Raw genomic sequence first — 15781 nt, 5'->3', positions numbered from 1 at the left:
GCCACACTTTGATGAGCCACAGGGGCTTAGGCATGAAGTGTCCTGAACCAACAACCTCACTCCCACCCAATCTCATGGGCCTCACATGTGTGTGCATGTCTGTGTATGAAGGATGGGACAGAAGAGATTATACTCTTGGGGACCATGGGGAATGAGACAACCCATAAGGGAGATCCCTCCAGGATCAGGGAGGGAAGGAGGGAGGGTCACCTGCCTCCCAACCACAGACCTGGGGAGGGGGCAGAACACACTGGGAGCTTTGCCCCTTAGTCTCACCTTCATTCCAACTGTGGTATAATAAAAAATATATGTAGTCTTTGACCCTGGTTCCTGGCTCATTGTTTCTAAAACTCTTGGAATTTTTTGAGCCATAAGAGTGTATTTTGTTATTCCTACCAAACCCCTTTCCAACAATGGGGCTCTTCTACTGATTAGATGACTCTTGGTTGGAGGTTCTAGATAGCTTCAGGATGGAGGCTGGTTGCCAGAAAGACCAACCCAGGATTACAGGGCTGGAACTTCCAGCCCCAACCTCACTCTGACCTCAGGGGAGGGAAGGAGGACTGGAGATTGAGATCAATTATCAATGGCCAATGCTTTAATCAATCATGCCTACATAATAAAACCTCCATAATGGCCCTGAAACAAGGGGATTCAGAGAGCTTCCTGAACTCCACTTCAGTATGAGGGTTGGTGGACACACTGAAGTGCTAGGAGGCTCTGCACACCACTCCCTACCCCCACTCCAATATCTTGCCCCGTGCATCTAACTCTTCCATTTGGCTGTTACTGAGTTGCATTTTTATAATAAGCCAATAAACATAAAGTGTTTTCCTGAGAGCCATTCTAGCAAATTATTGTCAAACCTGAGAAGGAGATTGTGAGAATCCCCAGTTTATACCTGGTCAGTCAGAAATACGGGTGGCCCAGGACTTGCAACTGCCATCTGAAATGGAAGCAGTCTTATGGACTTAGCCCTTTAACTTGAGGGATCTGAGACTAATTCCACGTAGACATTGGCAGATTTGAATTGAGTTGTTGCACACCCACTTGGTGTCAGAGGACTGGAGAACCACACCGCCCCTCCAAAGCTGCAAAGAGCCAAAGGCCCAGCAGAAACAGTGTCACAGAGTCACCCAGACCAGAGTCAGGTGCTCCTTCAGACAGATGTCCAGGGCCTGCAGGAAATCAGACTCCTCTCTTAAATACTTGAAACCAGAGTAGTTGGTCTACTATAAATGAGGTTTTTAAAATTCAATTCCCTCTTATTGCTCGTGCAGATCTGAAATGATCTGACCAGATGGCTGGTGCTCTATAATTCTTGGATTGCTCTCATCAGTTGTTGATGATTTGGATTTTTTTTCTTTCTCTTTTTTTTCCCCCTCATATGAACGTGTTCCTGCACAGGCTTCCTGCGTGCTCACATTGAGTGGGCTCTTTGTGCTAATGCCAATATTTCAGAGACTCTCACAGCCGCCTGGAGTCAGATCAGGTCAATAAGGAGCCCCAGGTCTGCTCCTGGCTGGCTATGCTTCTCTGAGCCCACATGGGACCAACATGCAGCACTGGGTAATGAGCAGAACAAGGGGGCCTCTGCCAGGGCTGCCTCCTTACCTCCACTTCCCCTTCATGTCCCCAAGGAAAGGGAGGTAGCAAAGGTGTATATACATAGATATGTATTTTTAAAAAGACTATGTTGCCAAGGCTGGATGCAGTGGCTATTCACGGATACCAAGGTACCAATGATGCAAACTCCTGGGCTCAAGCAATCCTCCCACCTCAGCCTCCTGAGTAGCTGGGACTACAGTCGTATGCCACCATGCCCAGAACAAAGGAATATATTTTTAAATGACAACTATAGCCATTTATTGAATATGGCCTATGTGTCAGGTCCTGTGCTGAACATTTTACATATATTAACCTTGTTTCATTCTCACATCATCTCTGTGAAGTAGGTATTATATTTTCATCCCTATCTTCAGATGAGGAAACTAAGGTTCTGAGATTCTAAGCAACCTGAGCAAGGTCACACAGCTCAAAAAGAGAGCTGCAGGTGGAGTTGGAGATTCAGCATCATTAAATTTGATGAAGTGCCCCACACAGAACACAGGGTTAAAGAGAGAAGGCTCTGGCCTTGCCATACCATCCTTTATGCCCTCACTGAGCACAAAACACTTCCACCAGGACATCCAAAATACTTTGGTGGCTGTTTTTGTCTTTGTTCTCTGTATCCTTTGTGAGATTATGAGCTGGATAGAGGGCAGGGGTCATGTCCTTTTTGCTACACAAGAAGATAGTATGGCACAGCGGTTAGGAGCTGGGGCTTAGAGCCAGACAAATCTAGGTTTGAATCCCAACTCTACCACTTTTTGGTTGTTTGGCTAAGTCATTCCTTCTGAGACTCAGTTGTATCTGTAAAAATGAGGATAGTTATAGCACCTGCCCTCAAAGGATGCCTGGCAGAGTCAGTGCTCAGTAAATGTGAGCTATTACCTATATCTCTGGCTATAGATGATGCCCGGCACAAAGTAGGATCTCAGAAGATGCCCAGGGTGCAGGAGCCCACTGAAGTGTCTGTAACTGGCATTCTGTAATACCAACTGCACAGGTACAAAGTCCTAGTGTTCAGGGGTCCTCAGCCCCAGGACAAATTCCTGAGTTCCCTGCCCAGAACCCACAGGACCTGCCAGCAAACAGCTTTCCTCTGCTTGCTTGTGAACAGCTGATGCTGTATCCACACTCAAATGCTTGCTGTGCCTCCGTAAGGTGAGGTAGATCCCAAAATAAACCAGAAGAAAGAGACAGGAAAATCACTTCTAGGAACAAGCAGCTCCCAGTGAGGATGCTGACAGTAATAACAGGGGCAGGCAGACTTCAGGAGATTCACCTGCAGCTGTTCCAGGACTGACTGGCTGGGGCCCAATTCCTACCTGGACTGCAGGGAAGGCCCACGAAGTCATGAGTTTGTCGCCTGGTGTTCCAGGCAGCAGGCAGTCTGGAAATTTGCCTTCAAATGAGCACAGCCAAAACCCCACGAACTCTAGTTCCCCTCTTGGGAGCCTAAGGATAACAGAGCTGTGGTCCTCCCTGAAGAGTCCTGAGGGGACAGAAGGTACTGAACTGGGGACAATAAGGACAATAACTGTCCATATAAACTTGCCATTTTCTTAAAGTCCACCATCTTCCTGTGCCATGCCACTGACTCTTAGACAGGAAACACTCTGCAAACCCCTTTTGCTTGTGCTTACCCTTGCTCCTTGATCAAAGCATCTGTTGAAGGAGGGAGGACATTTCATGAACATGCAAGTCTCTTCTTCACATCGTAAGTTCCCTTCCCCATGTAAAGTCACAGGGACAGAAGCCTACATGCTCATGTACCCTCACCGGCATCCAGTGATTCCACAATGGGATTGAAGGGATGGCCAAGTGGAGAATTTACCACTGAAAATCGGAACAGATGTGTACAGAGCGATTTCTCCATGTTAGGAAGTAGGCAGAGGGCTTTGCATCTACCATGTCACTCCATACAACAGCCTCTGCAGCAGGCAGGGAAGGACACTTCCCCCATGCCACCAATGGGAAAAATCAAAGAACAGAAAGATTCTGTGACTTGCCCAAGATCCCCTAAGTAGCAAAGCTAGGATTTGAACCCCAAACTGGCTGAATCTAGTCTGTCCTCTTCACCACTAAATTATACCACCTCCCCATTTACCTACCCATCCAGTTCCCAGGACTGGCTACATTCCTTTTAACCTTTAGGTAGATGTGTTGGGAAGCTCCCAGACAGAATTCAGAATGTGGTAAATTAAGTGTCATAATCTGGCTGAAGGCAAGTGCCAGCTATCCACACAGACCCCTGAAAGGTCAGTTTCCAAACAGTATACGTAGAAAACATGTCAATCCTTTATTGGGGCCTCCACTTGTCTGACGCCATGACATCAGATTCTGAATCACTCCACATCAGATACTGAGGCCAAAACAAGCCTCCCACCTAACCTCCCCTCACCAGTCCTGCTTTTGAGATGCAGTGTGGGCAAAAAATGCTCCTGGGATGGGGCAGGCATGACTGGAATCAGAGTTGCTTTGCCCTCTGAATTACAGGGCCTCTGTGTTTGGGTGCAACTGCAACACACCCGACCTCTGCCTGCCACCACCCACACCTCCCCAACCTGGCTTCACTTGAGAACTGAGCCCCACTGGTCCTTAAGGACTAAAACCAGAGGCTCTCAGGGATAGGGCGTGGAAGATAAGGACTATACATATCTTCCACCTCTTTCTTCTCTTTCCTTCTCTTTCTTCTTTCAGACAACTCCAAAGGAATTTTGTGCAGAAGAGTTTAACAGGGACTCTTGAGAAACTCCAAGGCAGAGGGTGATGTCAATGAAACATCAAGTTAACTATAAAAATCAGTGCTCTACTCCAATTCTCTGGGAGTCTCTCAGAGTCCACAGCTCACTCTTGTCACACAAGCTCTGGCTATCCCTCCCCAAGGACACAGAGAGGGGCTCTTTTTAGCCATTAATAGCAGCCCCACTGCCCAGAGGGTTGGGCAAGGGGCCAGGGTCAGAACCATCAACATTGCTCAGTCTGCAACATGAACCAGGATGCTACTGGTTGAAGGGAGCTACTAACTCAACCACAGAAACAGATAGGGTAGGAGTCAAGGCCACAGGACACTGACTTCCATCTGCTCCAGGAACTTGCATGGTTAAAAGTGGTACAAGAAGGCCAGGTGTGGTGGCTCACGTCTGTAATCCTAGGACTTTGGCAGGTTGAGGCAGGTGGATTGCTCAAGCTCAGGAGTTCAAGACTAGCCTGGGCAACATGGCAAAACCCAGTCTCTACAAAAAAATACAAAAATTAGCTGGGTGTGGTGGCTTGAGCCTATAGTCCCAGCTACTCTGGAGGCTGAGGTGGGAGGATCACTTGAGCCCAGGAGGCAGAGGTTGCAGTGAGCCGAGAATCGCAACATGGCACTCCAGCCTGGGTGACAGAGCAAGACCCTGTCTCAAAAAAAATAAAAGTGGTAAAAGCAACACTATATATATAAAATCGTGGATATAGTCCACATCTTCCACGCCCTATCCCTGAGAGCCTCTGGTTTTAGTCCTTAAAGACCAGTGGGGCTCAGTTCTCAAGTGAAGTCAGGTTGGGGAGGGGTGGGTGGTGGCAGGCAGAGGTTGGATCTGCTGAACCCAATACCTCTATTCCTAAAAGTTCCCTCTGCTCAATGCCATTAGCTCCCACCTGGCTTCCTTGGTGCTTCATCACTCTTCTGTGGCAGCAACTACCCATGTGCAAACACAGCAGGAGCAATATTGCTACCAGAAAGCTGGCTGGCACAGCAAATGCTGGCCTGCCAGCACAGCAGCAGTGGGGGCAGTGAGGACATGGTGATGAATATCGGCAAGAAGCTGATGAAACTACACTGTGGCAGCTGCCAGGGCTTGCCATCCACCTTGCCACTCCTGAGAACAGTCCCAAGTGTCAGTGTAGTAGGCTCCAGCCAAGGACAGCCAGGACTGGGAAGAAGTGGGAAGAGAGTAGGCCCAGGCTCTGGGGTCAATGGCATAGGGCAAGTTAGCTGGAAGACATAGGACAAGTCACCTAACCTCACTGAGCCTCAATGCTTTCATCTGAACATAAAGATAATAATAGTTCCTATTATTGTGAAAATTGAACAGGATTACCCATATGAAGCACCTAGTACAGTACCTGAATATGGTGAAGACTCTGCAATTGTTGACTATTCTCATTATTTTAAGCCCTGGGCCCAGGCTCACAAAAGGGTTAGGATAGTGTTCCTTCTGAGGATGCACTATTTAAAAACCAGGCCAGGACCAGCCCGTTTCTCGGCACAGGTTCCTTTAACAACAGAACACACCTGCCCCACACTGGCACTCAGGACTCTCCCATGAACAATATTTCAGCAGCACTGAGCCAAGCAGCAGAGCCCAAAATAGCATTTGCAGAGCGAGGCACATGTCAGTGCCTCTCCGGTGCTTCAGAAGTGCAGGGAAAGAAAGTTTTCAATCACTTGCTCAGAAACCACAGCCACCCACCACCTGCCTTCCTTCCAGGGCACTAAGACACTGCAATCTCTGTTCTGCTGGAAAATGAAGGTCCCTGAGCCCTGCAGCAGCAGATACCACTCTGACAGACCATGCTCTTTCCCTCCTGCAGGCCAGAGAGGAGCAGCCTGAAGGAGCAGCCCTGTGGGGACAAAGGACATACACAGTTTGAATTCAGAGTGTGTTTTGTGGGGACAGGGCTGGGCCTGATACCTGGCCGAAGGGCCTGCCACTCATGCGTCGGGTAGAACACCTCCAGGACTTCCGCGTCCAGCTCCTCCTCTGCTTTGGTTTCTTTTCTCTCTGTTTCTTTGGTGCTGCTCTTCTCCGGGTTGGTCAGGGCAAACTCCTTCTGAGAAAAGAAAACACAGGGAATGACCCACTGCAACTAGGCGCCCAGGTAAGCAGGAAAAAAAATGGCCTAGGGTGGCACGTTCTTTTCCTCCATGCCCCCCTATACCCCACAGCCACACATGTCTGGACACTCACAGTTCCTTTCACAAGGTCAGCCTCAGAACCAGCACATGTGAGGTGATACGGCTAAATGAATGCAGCATGCTGTCCTGTGTGTATGTGGTACTTTTGAAAACACATAGGGAATGACTCTAGAAGATTCCATGGTATCTTGAACGTGTTAAGGGAACACATTAGGGACAGGGGCTGGCAAAAGGAAACAATAAAAGCCTTTTACTTTTTGACATGCTATTATACTGTTTGATGTTTAAAACTCGTACGTATTATTTTTACAATAAAAATACACATATTTAGAAAAGAAAAAAACACATAAATGAATGGGAGAGTAAGGCCTCAAATGGCCACTACAGATGCACAAAAGCTGGCAGCTAAGGCCCAGCTGATTCCCAAGCATCCCAGCAGGGCACAATTCCCCAGTGTGCCTATGAGCCACTGCAAACCACAGAGGAAGGGTGCAAGTGGGAAGGTGAGAATCCAGCTGGGCTGAGGGAGGAAGACGCTCAGGTTGGAAACCACTTCCTAAAACCTGTTTCCTTCCACCCTGTGCAGAACATAGAGGATTAATGAGATGGTGTCTCTGGAGCATTCTCAGCTCAGGAGACAGCGATGAAAGATAAATACAAAGTATTATTCATTTTGCTCTTTCCTGGACTCTCATCCTTCCTATCCCATTTTTAAACCTGTTCTTGCAAAAAAAGTAATAAGGCCTCAGGAAATTCGAACCAGAGGGTTCCAGAGCTCTGGGAAATTACATTTGGGAAAACAAGGAGGAACCCACATTAGCACATGGGGAGGTATTTCAGCCTGCCCACCTCCCCTGTCATCACTTTTTCTCTGCTTGCCAATCTCTCCCTTAGTAACAAAAAGTATATTTCTTGGAATCTTCTTGTGAGCCCAAACCCGTGCTGGGTACTTTACATAGATCTCGTTTTGGTCTCCCAACAATGCTAACTACACCTGCGAGATGTTATATGCATACATCTGGAAAGTTATTTAATTTTCTTTTTTTTTTTTTTTTTTTTTTTTTGAGACGGAGTCTTGCTCTGTAGCCCGGGCTGGAGTGCAGTGGCCGGATCTCAGCTCACTGCAAGCTCCGCCTCCCGGGTTTGCGCCATTCTCCTGCCTCAGCCTCCGGAGTAGCTGGGACTACAGGCGCCCGCCACCTCGCCCGGCTAGTTTTTTGTATTTTTAGTAGAGACGGGGTTTCACCGTGTTAGCCAGGATGGTCTCGATCTCCTGACCTCGTGATCCGCCCGTCTCGGCCTCCCAAAGTGCTGGGATTACAGGCTTGAGCCACCGCGCCCGGCCTTAACTTTCAAATAACACTTCGTTCTCCGCCGGGTGCGGAGGCTCATGCCTGTAATCCCAGCACTTTGAGAGGCCAAGGTGGGTGGATTGTTTGAACCCAAGAGTTCAAGACCAGCCTGGGCAACACGTCAAAACCCCATCTCTACAAAAAACACAAAAAAATTAGCCAGGCGTGGTGGTGCACACCTATAGTCCCAGAGACTTGGGCGGCTGAGCCAAGAGGATCGTTAGAGCCCAGGAAGCAGAGGCTGCAGTTACCTGAGATGGCACCACCACACTTCAGCCTGGGTGACAGAGCAAGACCCTGTCTCCAAAAAAAAAAAAAAAAGTGCCTTACTCCAGATAAGGACTCCCTCCTGCCTGGGTCCCTCAATGTCTGATCTTTAGTTGCCAGAGGAAAGGTTAAAATGTTAAGGTGCTGTTGATGACAATGTAGAGCCCCTCCAAGAATTTTTACTGTTTAACAAGAAATAAAGGCATGAAATTTAGATGACAGAATTTCAGGCCTTACTAAGACCAGTAAGGAAATATCTTGGCAAGAAGCAGCTCTCAAATCTAACCACACCTGGGAGATGTTATATGCATAGTTATGAGAGGCACTGACTCCAGCATAGTGGTTAAGATGCTGGAATAATTCAAATCCCAGTTTCTTGTGACTCAGGAAAAGTTTTTTAACTAAGTTTCAGTTTCCATATCTTCAACATGAAAATAATAACAACATCTAGCTCATAGTTAAATGAGGTACTACATTGTAAACCACTGGCCTTGGGTACGTGGTGGCTGTTACTGTTATTACTTATAAAGGCAGTCATAGATTCCAGGCTGTGTTGTGACATCCAGGAGTGACTATACAATATGGCATCATTCAAGCATGTCACCTGCGTAGCCTGGTGCCTCAAACCCCTCCTATCCCTTTAACTTAAAAGTTTGCCCAAATCTGAGCTCAAAAGGAAACTAGGAATAGAAGAATAGGTGTGCTTATGAGACTACAGAGAAGACACACTGGCAAGAGGCACCCTCCATTCTGAGGACATGGACATCAAGGACTTCCAACAAGCTGAGTTTCTAGAGGGCAAGCACCATGTCAGTCTCCTTCATCACCCCCATGCCTAGCACAGCGCTTAGTTTGAAACTGCTGAACAAATAGATGAATGAATGCCCCTTCCCATAGGCAGGTGTGTCTTCTGGGTGCCTTCGACTGAGGAAAGCCCAAAGCACGTGAGTCTGCTGCAGGTGCTCACCTCATATTCCACAACAAAGACCACCCTGTCTGCTAAGTACCCAGAGCCTATATACACTAGGATCAGCCCTGGTCAGAAGCATTAGACTGCGGGACGAGGAGAAAGTCAGTAAAATTTACCTTGGAGGTGTGTCAATGAAATGTCCCAGGGGCCAGGCAGGGATGCAGGTATATCAGTGGACCAGGTGTAAACAACAGGGAGTGGTGGGACTGTAGAAACTGGAGTCCTCCTGCCTTGACTCGGGGAAGCAGCTGCTACTCAGCTGGTCTACCACTGTCACGCAGGCATTCGACTTGAAAACAGAAATCCAGATTTTTATGTGAAATGTTCTTATTTTTAGAACACTAAGAGGGCCAAACTAAAATATCTAAGCATCAATTTGCAACCTTTTTTAAAAAAAAAATTTTAGTAGAGACAAGGGCTCCCTATGTTTCCTAGGCTGGTCTTGAACTCCTAGACTTAAGCAATCCTCCCTCCTCTGCCTCCCAAAGTGCTGGGATTACAGGCATGAGCCACCATGCCCAGCCTCAATCCTTGTTTACATATTAGCCGGGTAATTCTTGGCAGGCTGTAAGCAAGCAGCCAAATTCTCATCAAGAGAAGCAGAGAGCGGCAAGGGAGATGGTGATAAGAAGGTAGCACAGGAAGCCCTTCAAAATCGAGGTAGGCTGATGTTCATTTAACTGCTAAGGGTTGGGAAAGCCTCTTTTTCTAGATTTCATTAACAAGATTAACAGAGTGGATTCGAGAAGGAGGGAGAGAATGAGACTGATGAACCGCTGAGCTACATGCTTCAAGTCCTAAGGAGGCCAGACTCCTTTGCAACAATCCTGTCACTGTTCAAAATGTTTTTTGCACCTCCTCTAGGTATCATGTTTGAACCAGATTTTAAGACGCAAACACAAAATCTGTACATTTAAAAGTACATTTTAAAGTACACCTCGATTTTTAGTGGGGATTGACACAAAATTGGTTCTCCCCTATCTGTGCTCACCCTGTTCACCAGACCTGGCTATGAGAGTCTTTAGATGCTTTGCCCAAATCACACCTAACTATCCTCAAAGGCCAAGGGCTCAGAAGCATCGAGAGAGGTTCAGTGATATGAACACACCACAGGCTGGACAGTGAGTTCAAAAGCAGAGTTTCAGAAAACGTTTTGAGAAAAAGCAGCATCAAGAGGATGAGGTTGTAACGATAACAGTAGCTACCGTTTATTAAGCCCTGATCATATGTCAGGCACCGGGGCAAGATGCCTTCCATGCCTCAATTTATCCAAGTCTCATCTGTGAAGCACATCATATTAGTCCCATAGGAGGACAGATATGGGGCTTTTCAAAATCACACTGCTCAGAAAAGCACAGCAGAGACTGAAGTCCAGACCTGCCTGGCTCCAAAGCCCATACATAAGTTTTGACTCACTTCTATGATTCTTTTTTGGTCAGATGTCCTATTAAGTTGTGCCCTGAGAGCTGAGGGAATGATGCTGGGACATTAAGATCGCTTTAGCATATCTACCAGCACATGCCCTTCCTTGGCAAAGACTTCCATGGGCCAGGTAAGAAACCACAGTCCCAGAGTAAGAACAAGCACAGCTAGCCTCAATCTGCCTAGGCAGTGTCCTGAACAGGAGAGAGGGAGGCAGGCCAGCCCTTGGTCGGCCATGAAGTAAACCCCGTGCTCTGGTGCCTTCCCAGCTGGCTCCTCAGGGCTCCCTTCCATGCTGGATCATCAGCGCTCTCTTCTCCCTATCACCATCATTCCAAATACCAATTTCCTCTCAAGTGACTGGCAAGAAATCCTAGCTAAGGTGTTAGCTGACAACAGCTTACCATGTCACACTTCCTTGCGCTTGTATCTGAATAAGAGATTCTTAAAAACCAAAGCCTTCAAGATCCAAGAGAATGAATGAATCTCTAATGGTGGGTTGACAGACACTGTAACAGAGACAGACTGCCAGGGCAACATTTTGGGACAGAAGCCTGCCTGACACAGCCCAAATTAAACCATAGAAGCAGCACCCCCATACTAAAAAAACAACAGCTGACATTCATTAACCATTTATTGGCCATATTGTGCCAGTTTCAATGCCAGGTGCTTTATATATAATCACATTTAATCTACACTAAAACCTTAAGAGGAAGGTACCAACCCTGTTTTACAGATTAGGAAACAAAGCTCAGAAAGAGTCAAATTGCCAAAGTGTGAGGCAAAAGGGATCTTACGAAGGGCCTGTGCTTCCTCCACAAGGCTCCACTACTGTACCTGCCTCATTGTTCACCACCTTTTCAAAGGCCAGTAACACACAACCACAGCCCTTCAGCATCTACATGCCTCCTAAGATGTGGCATCCCAGGGAAGTACCGCAGCAGGAGCCAGGAAGGAAAGCTGGCTCCAGATCATACTGTGATACACACAGCCAGCCTTTCCTGGGTGGGCATGAACCTGCCCCACTGCCTTTGGGGAGGACAATTCCAGGTCATCAGGAGCACTCACCTGGACTCCAGGCTCTGAAGAAAGGATCATAACCACCTCCACCCCATTTTCACTGTTCTGAAGGTGGCTGGCTGCATAATTTAGATTTTAAATGACATCAGGGCAACAATTTTTATGGTATGAGAGAAAAGATGCTTCAACTCCTACTTGTGCTTAGCACATGATAAAAGATTATGACAAATGTATACAGCTTAGGAACAGACATAAGGATAAAAGCAGCTTCTGTTGATGAAAGTCAGTATTAACATTTTTCTGAGACTAGACTCAATAGAGCTAATATAAATGGGCCAGAATAATTATGCTCTGAAAGCTCATCTATTTGGTTGGACTATTATCCAAAAGGGACTTCCTAACTCAGTCCTTAAGTAAATTCATCAGCATGCCTTTGTTAATTGTGCATCTGCTAAAGCTCACAATGGGGAGCACGGCATCCTCATGAGCTACAAGTTGGGGAGGGGACAAAGCCCTGGTCCCTCAAGGCTCTTTTCTGGGCCATTCCACCGCCAATCTATGCCAGAGACAGCCCCAACCTCATGCTGTAGCCAGTCCCATTCTCAGGGGCCCCTGGAATCCCATTCTCACTGTCCTTGAAGAAGAGGCAAATAAACAGCACCAACAGGATCTCAGAGGGCATTAAAAACTCAAAAGGACTCGTGACTCCCAACTGTATGTTTTCTCCTGCTCCACAAAGTGGGGGGAAAGGCAGAGAGGAAACAAATGATTTCAGAGAGAAGGTGGAAGCTTGCCATGAGCCAGAGGTGAACCACAGCTAAGCTGGATTGTTATTAAATTCATCACAATTGTCATTTGCACTTCAAGGACCTCCCGCTCCAGAGCTTCCAGCGCTTTATCCAACATTTAGTGGGAGCCCTGGGGTTGGGGAAGGTGGCCAGGGGAGGGTGAAACTGTCAAATAACTGACAGTGGGAGCTTATCAAGGGAGAAGAGAGGGAGGGCATTAGGAACTGGTCAAGGGCAGGCCGTTGCTGGGACAAGCCAAGTAAACAGGGCCAGGAACCGTATTGTGCTGCAGCCAGGCCACGCTCAGGGCCTTTTCGGGCATTCTCCTCCTGCCAGTGGCAATGGCAGAAGCCCGGAGCAGTAAGCTCTAGGTTAATGAAGTGTGGCCCAGAAAGAACAGGGAGCTATAGACAAAAGGAAGGAGGATACAGAGATGGAGATGAACTGAGAAAGTACAAGGGAGAGAGGAGGAGGGAAGAAAAAGAGTCTTACTTGGAACTGATGCCCACCACACAGGCACTCAGCTTTTGGGAAGAATCCTGACATTCACAGCTCTCACAAGCTGGCTGTGTGATTTCGGCCAAGTTACCTAATGTCTCTGAGTCTTAGTCTTCTCCTTAAAAGGAGGATAAAAACTGCAGCTGCCTAATTCATAGTGTTGTTGGGAGGATTAAATGAAAAAATATATAAAGCACTCACTACAAGGTTTGGTACATGGAAGATTATAATTATTAATTTATCATCATCATCATCTTTTCCCCAAAGGGAAACTGTGCCATAAGCTTTAAACAGAAGCCAGAAGACACAGGGATGGGAAGGAAGAAGTCTACCTACTCCATGATCCACTGCCAGCCACACTCACATAAGAAAGAAACATAAAAGCCCACCCTACTCCCACAGCAGCCCTGGTGACAGGGAGGCCTTCTCAAGACCTCATCGAGGATCCCTCCCACTTGCAATAAAGACATTTACCGGGTTCTGATGACTGAGGCAGAAGGTGAAGCAGGCAGCCATCAGCAGCCCAAGCAGTATGGCCAGAGGAGCCATCCTAGATGAAGGCAGGCTCTGGAGAGCCATAGTCAGGGACCTGCAGGTGCAAGCACAGAAAACAGAAGGTCAATGAAAAGCTAGTGCTTGATTCCCCCTCACTGTGATTCCCGTGTCATCACTTGCTCACATGTCAGACATTTCCTGCATAGAGGTATAACGAGTCTTCTACCACTTCTAGATAATTCTGAAACCTCTATCTCCCATGGTGGATCCAGCCATCCAATAAGAGATATGCCCTGGCTAGAACCATACAGTCAATCAGGACTCTTGCATGAGCTATCACAGCCCTGGTCCCTTCCTTCTTCATTAGAACTTATCAGGTTGTGGCGGGTGGTCTTGACTATGATAAGGAGAGAGGGAAACTAACCAACTGATCTGTGTGTGAACTAACATGGGTGCAAATCCACATTAGCGTTTGTAACCACCCACTTCTAAAACACACCCATTATCCTACCTGAAGACAGATGGCATCAATATCCTCTAAGACAGCAAAGTTCAATATTTCCAAGTCACAAAACCTCTCACATCACCTTTCAAACAGTCAAACAAATCAAAGTACAAGCCCCAGTAGCTATTAAAAAGGACAGGCAAAGGTGGGGGGATCCCTTGAGGCCAGCAGTTCAAGACCAGCCTGCACAACACAGTGAGACCCTGTCTCCACAAAAAAAAAAAAAAAAAAAAAAGAATTAGCTAGGCACAGTGGTGTGAGCCTGTAGTCCCAGCTACATAGGAGGCTGAGGCAGGAAGACCACTTGAGCCCCAGAGGTTGAGGCTGTAGTGACCCATGACTATACCACTGCACTCCAGCCTGGGTGACAGAGTGAGACCCCAATCCTCCAAAAAAAAATTAAAAGAATATAAGGATGGAAGGACATCCCATGTTCATGAATTAGAGACTTCATACTATTAATAACAATACTACCCAAAGCAACATACAGATTCAGAGCAATCTCTGTTAAAATCCCAATGGAGAAACTCATCCTAAAACTCATATGAAATTTTAGGGGACCCAGAATAGCCAAAACAATCTCAAAAATGAAGAAAGGGCTGGGTTTAGTGGCTCACACCTATAATCCCAGCACTTTAGGAGGCCAGTGGGTGGAATGCCTGAGCTCCAGAGTTCAAGACCAGCCTGGGCAACATGGCAAAACCCCATCTCTACCAAAAATACAAAATATTTCTGGGTGTGCTGGTACACGCCTGTAGTCCCAGCTACCCAGGAGGCTGAGGTGGGAGGATTGCTTGAGCCTGGGAGGCGAAGGTTGCAGTGAGCTGAGATCACGCCACTGCACTACAACCTGGGCGACAGAGTGAGTACCCATCTAAGAAAGTAAAAGAAGTTAGAGGACTCACTCTTCCTGATTTCAAAACTTACTACAAAGCTACTGTAATCAAAGGGTGATACTGGCATAAGGATGGACAGACCAATGGAATAAAATTGAGAGTCCAGAAATAATCTCATATATGGTCAATTTTTGACAATGGTGCCAAGACCATTCAATGGAGAAAGGACAGTCTAACAAACGGTACTGGGACAACTGGATATCCACATGTATAAGAGTGAAGTTGGGGCCAGGCGCGGTGGCTCACGCCTATAATCCCAGCACTTTGAGAGGCCGAGGCAGGCGGATCACGAGGTCAGGAAATCGAGAACATCCTGGCTAACACAGTGAAACCCCATCTCTACTAAAAACACAAAAAATTAGCTGGGCATGGTGGCAGGCGCCTATAGTCCCAGCTACTCAGGAGGCTGAGGCCAGAGAATGGCATGAACCTGGGAGGCGGAACTTGAAGTGAGCCAAGATTGTGCCACTGCACTCCAGCCTGGGCAACAGAGAGAGACTCCATCTCAAAAAAATAAAAAAATTTAAAAAAAAAAAAGTCAAGTTGGACCCTTACCTTATATCATTTATAAAAACTAACTAGAAATGAATCAAAGACTTACATTTAAGAGCTAAAAGCATAAAACTTAGACGGAAACATAGATGTAATCTTAACAACCTTGGATTTGGCAATAGTTTCTTAAATATAACACCAAAAGCATAGGCAACAAAAGAAAAACAGATAAACTGGACTTCATCAAAATTAAAAAGTTTTTGGGTCTCAAAGGATACTATCAAAGTAGTGAAAAGACAGAATGGGAGAAAATATTTATAAATCACATGTCTGTTATGGGTATATTGTCCAGAACGTGTTGAGAATTCCTAAATCTCAACAATAAAAAGACAAGCATCCCAATTTAAAAATGGGCAAAGGCAGGAGTTCAAGAACAGCCTGAGCAATATAGCTAGCCATCTTCTCTAAAAAAAAAAAAAACTAAAAATTTAAAAAATTAGCCAGGTGTGGTGGTGTGCACCTGTAGTCCCAGCTACTTAGGAGGCTCAGGTGAGATCTCTTGAGCCCA

The 15781-nt window shown here is 46.7% G+C and overlaps 2 protein-coding genes across 3 annotated transcripts in view; both read right to left on the bottom strand.

Moving 5' to 3' along the window:
* Window positions 1-15781, bottom strand: part of SIL1 (SIL1 nucleotide exchange factor) — a 430788-nt gene that overhangs the window by 156143 nt on the left and 258864 nt on the right. The window contains exons 3-4 of one of the 2 annotated variants that reach the window (XM_050795054.1): window positions 13300-13414; window positions 6285-6423 (exon numbers count right to left, since the gene is read on the bottom strand). In XM_050795054.1, coding sequence (XP_050651011.1) covers window positions 6285-6423; window positions 13300-13404 — 244 coding nt within the window. In that variant the 5' untranslated portion in view covers window positions 13405-13414. The remainder of the gene's footprint in view (window positions 1-6284; window positions 6424-13299; window positions 13415-15781) is intronic. The other variant, XM_050795052.1, reaches the window with a different exon arrangement.
* The window catches only part of LOC126956106 (uncharacterized), a 589638-nt gene that overhangs the window by 355521 nt on the left and 218336 nt on the right, over window positions 1-15781 (bottom strand). The window lies entirely within an intron of this gene.

The sequence above is a fragment of the Macaca thibetana genome, chromosome 6, assembly GCF_024542745.1.
Source record: "Macaca thibetana thibetana isolate TM-01 chromosome 6, ASM2454274v1, whole genome shotgun sequence".
NCBI lineage: Eukaryota > Metazoa > Chordata > Mammalia > Primates > Cercopithecidae > Macaca > Macaca thibetana.
Note: the sequence above shows the minus strand (reverse complement) of the source record. Positions and strands in the feature narration are given on the sequence as shown.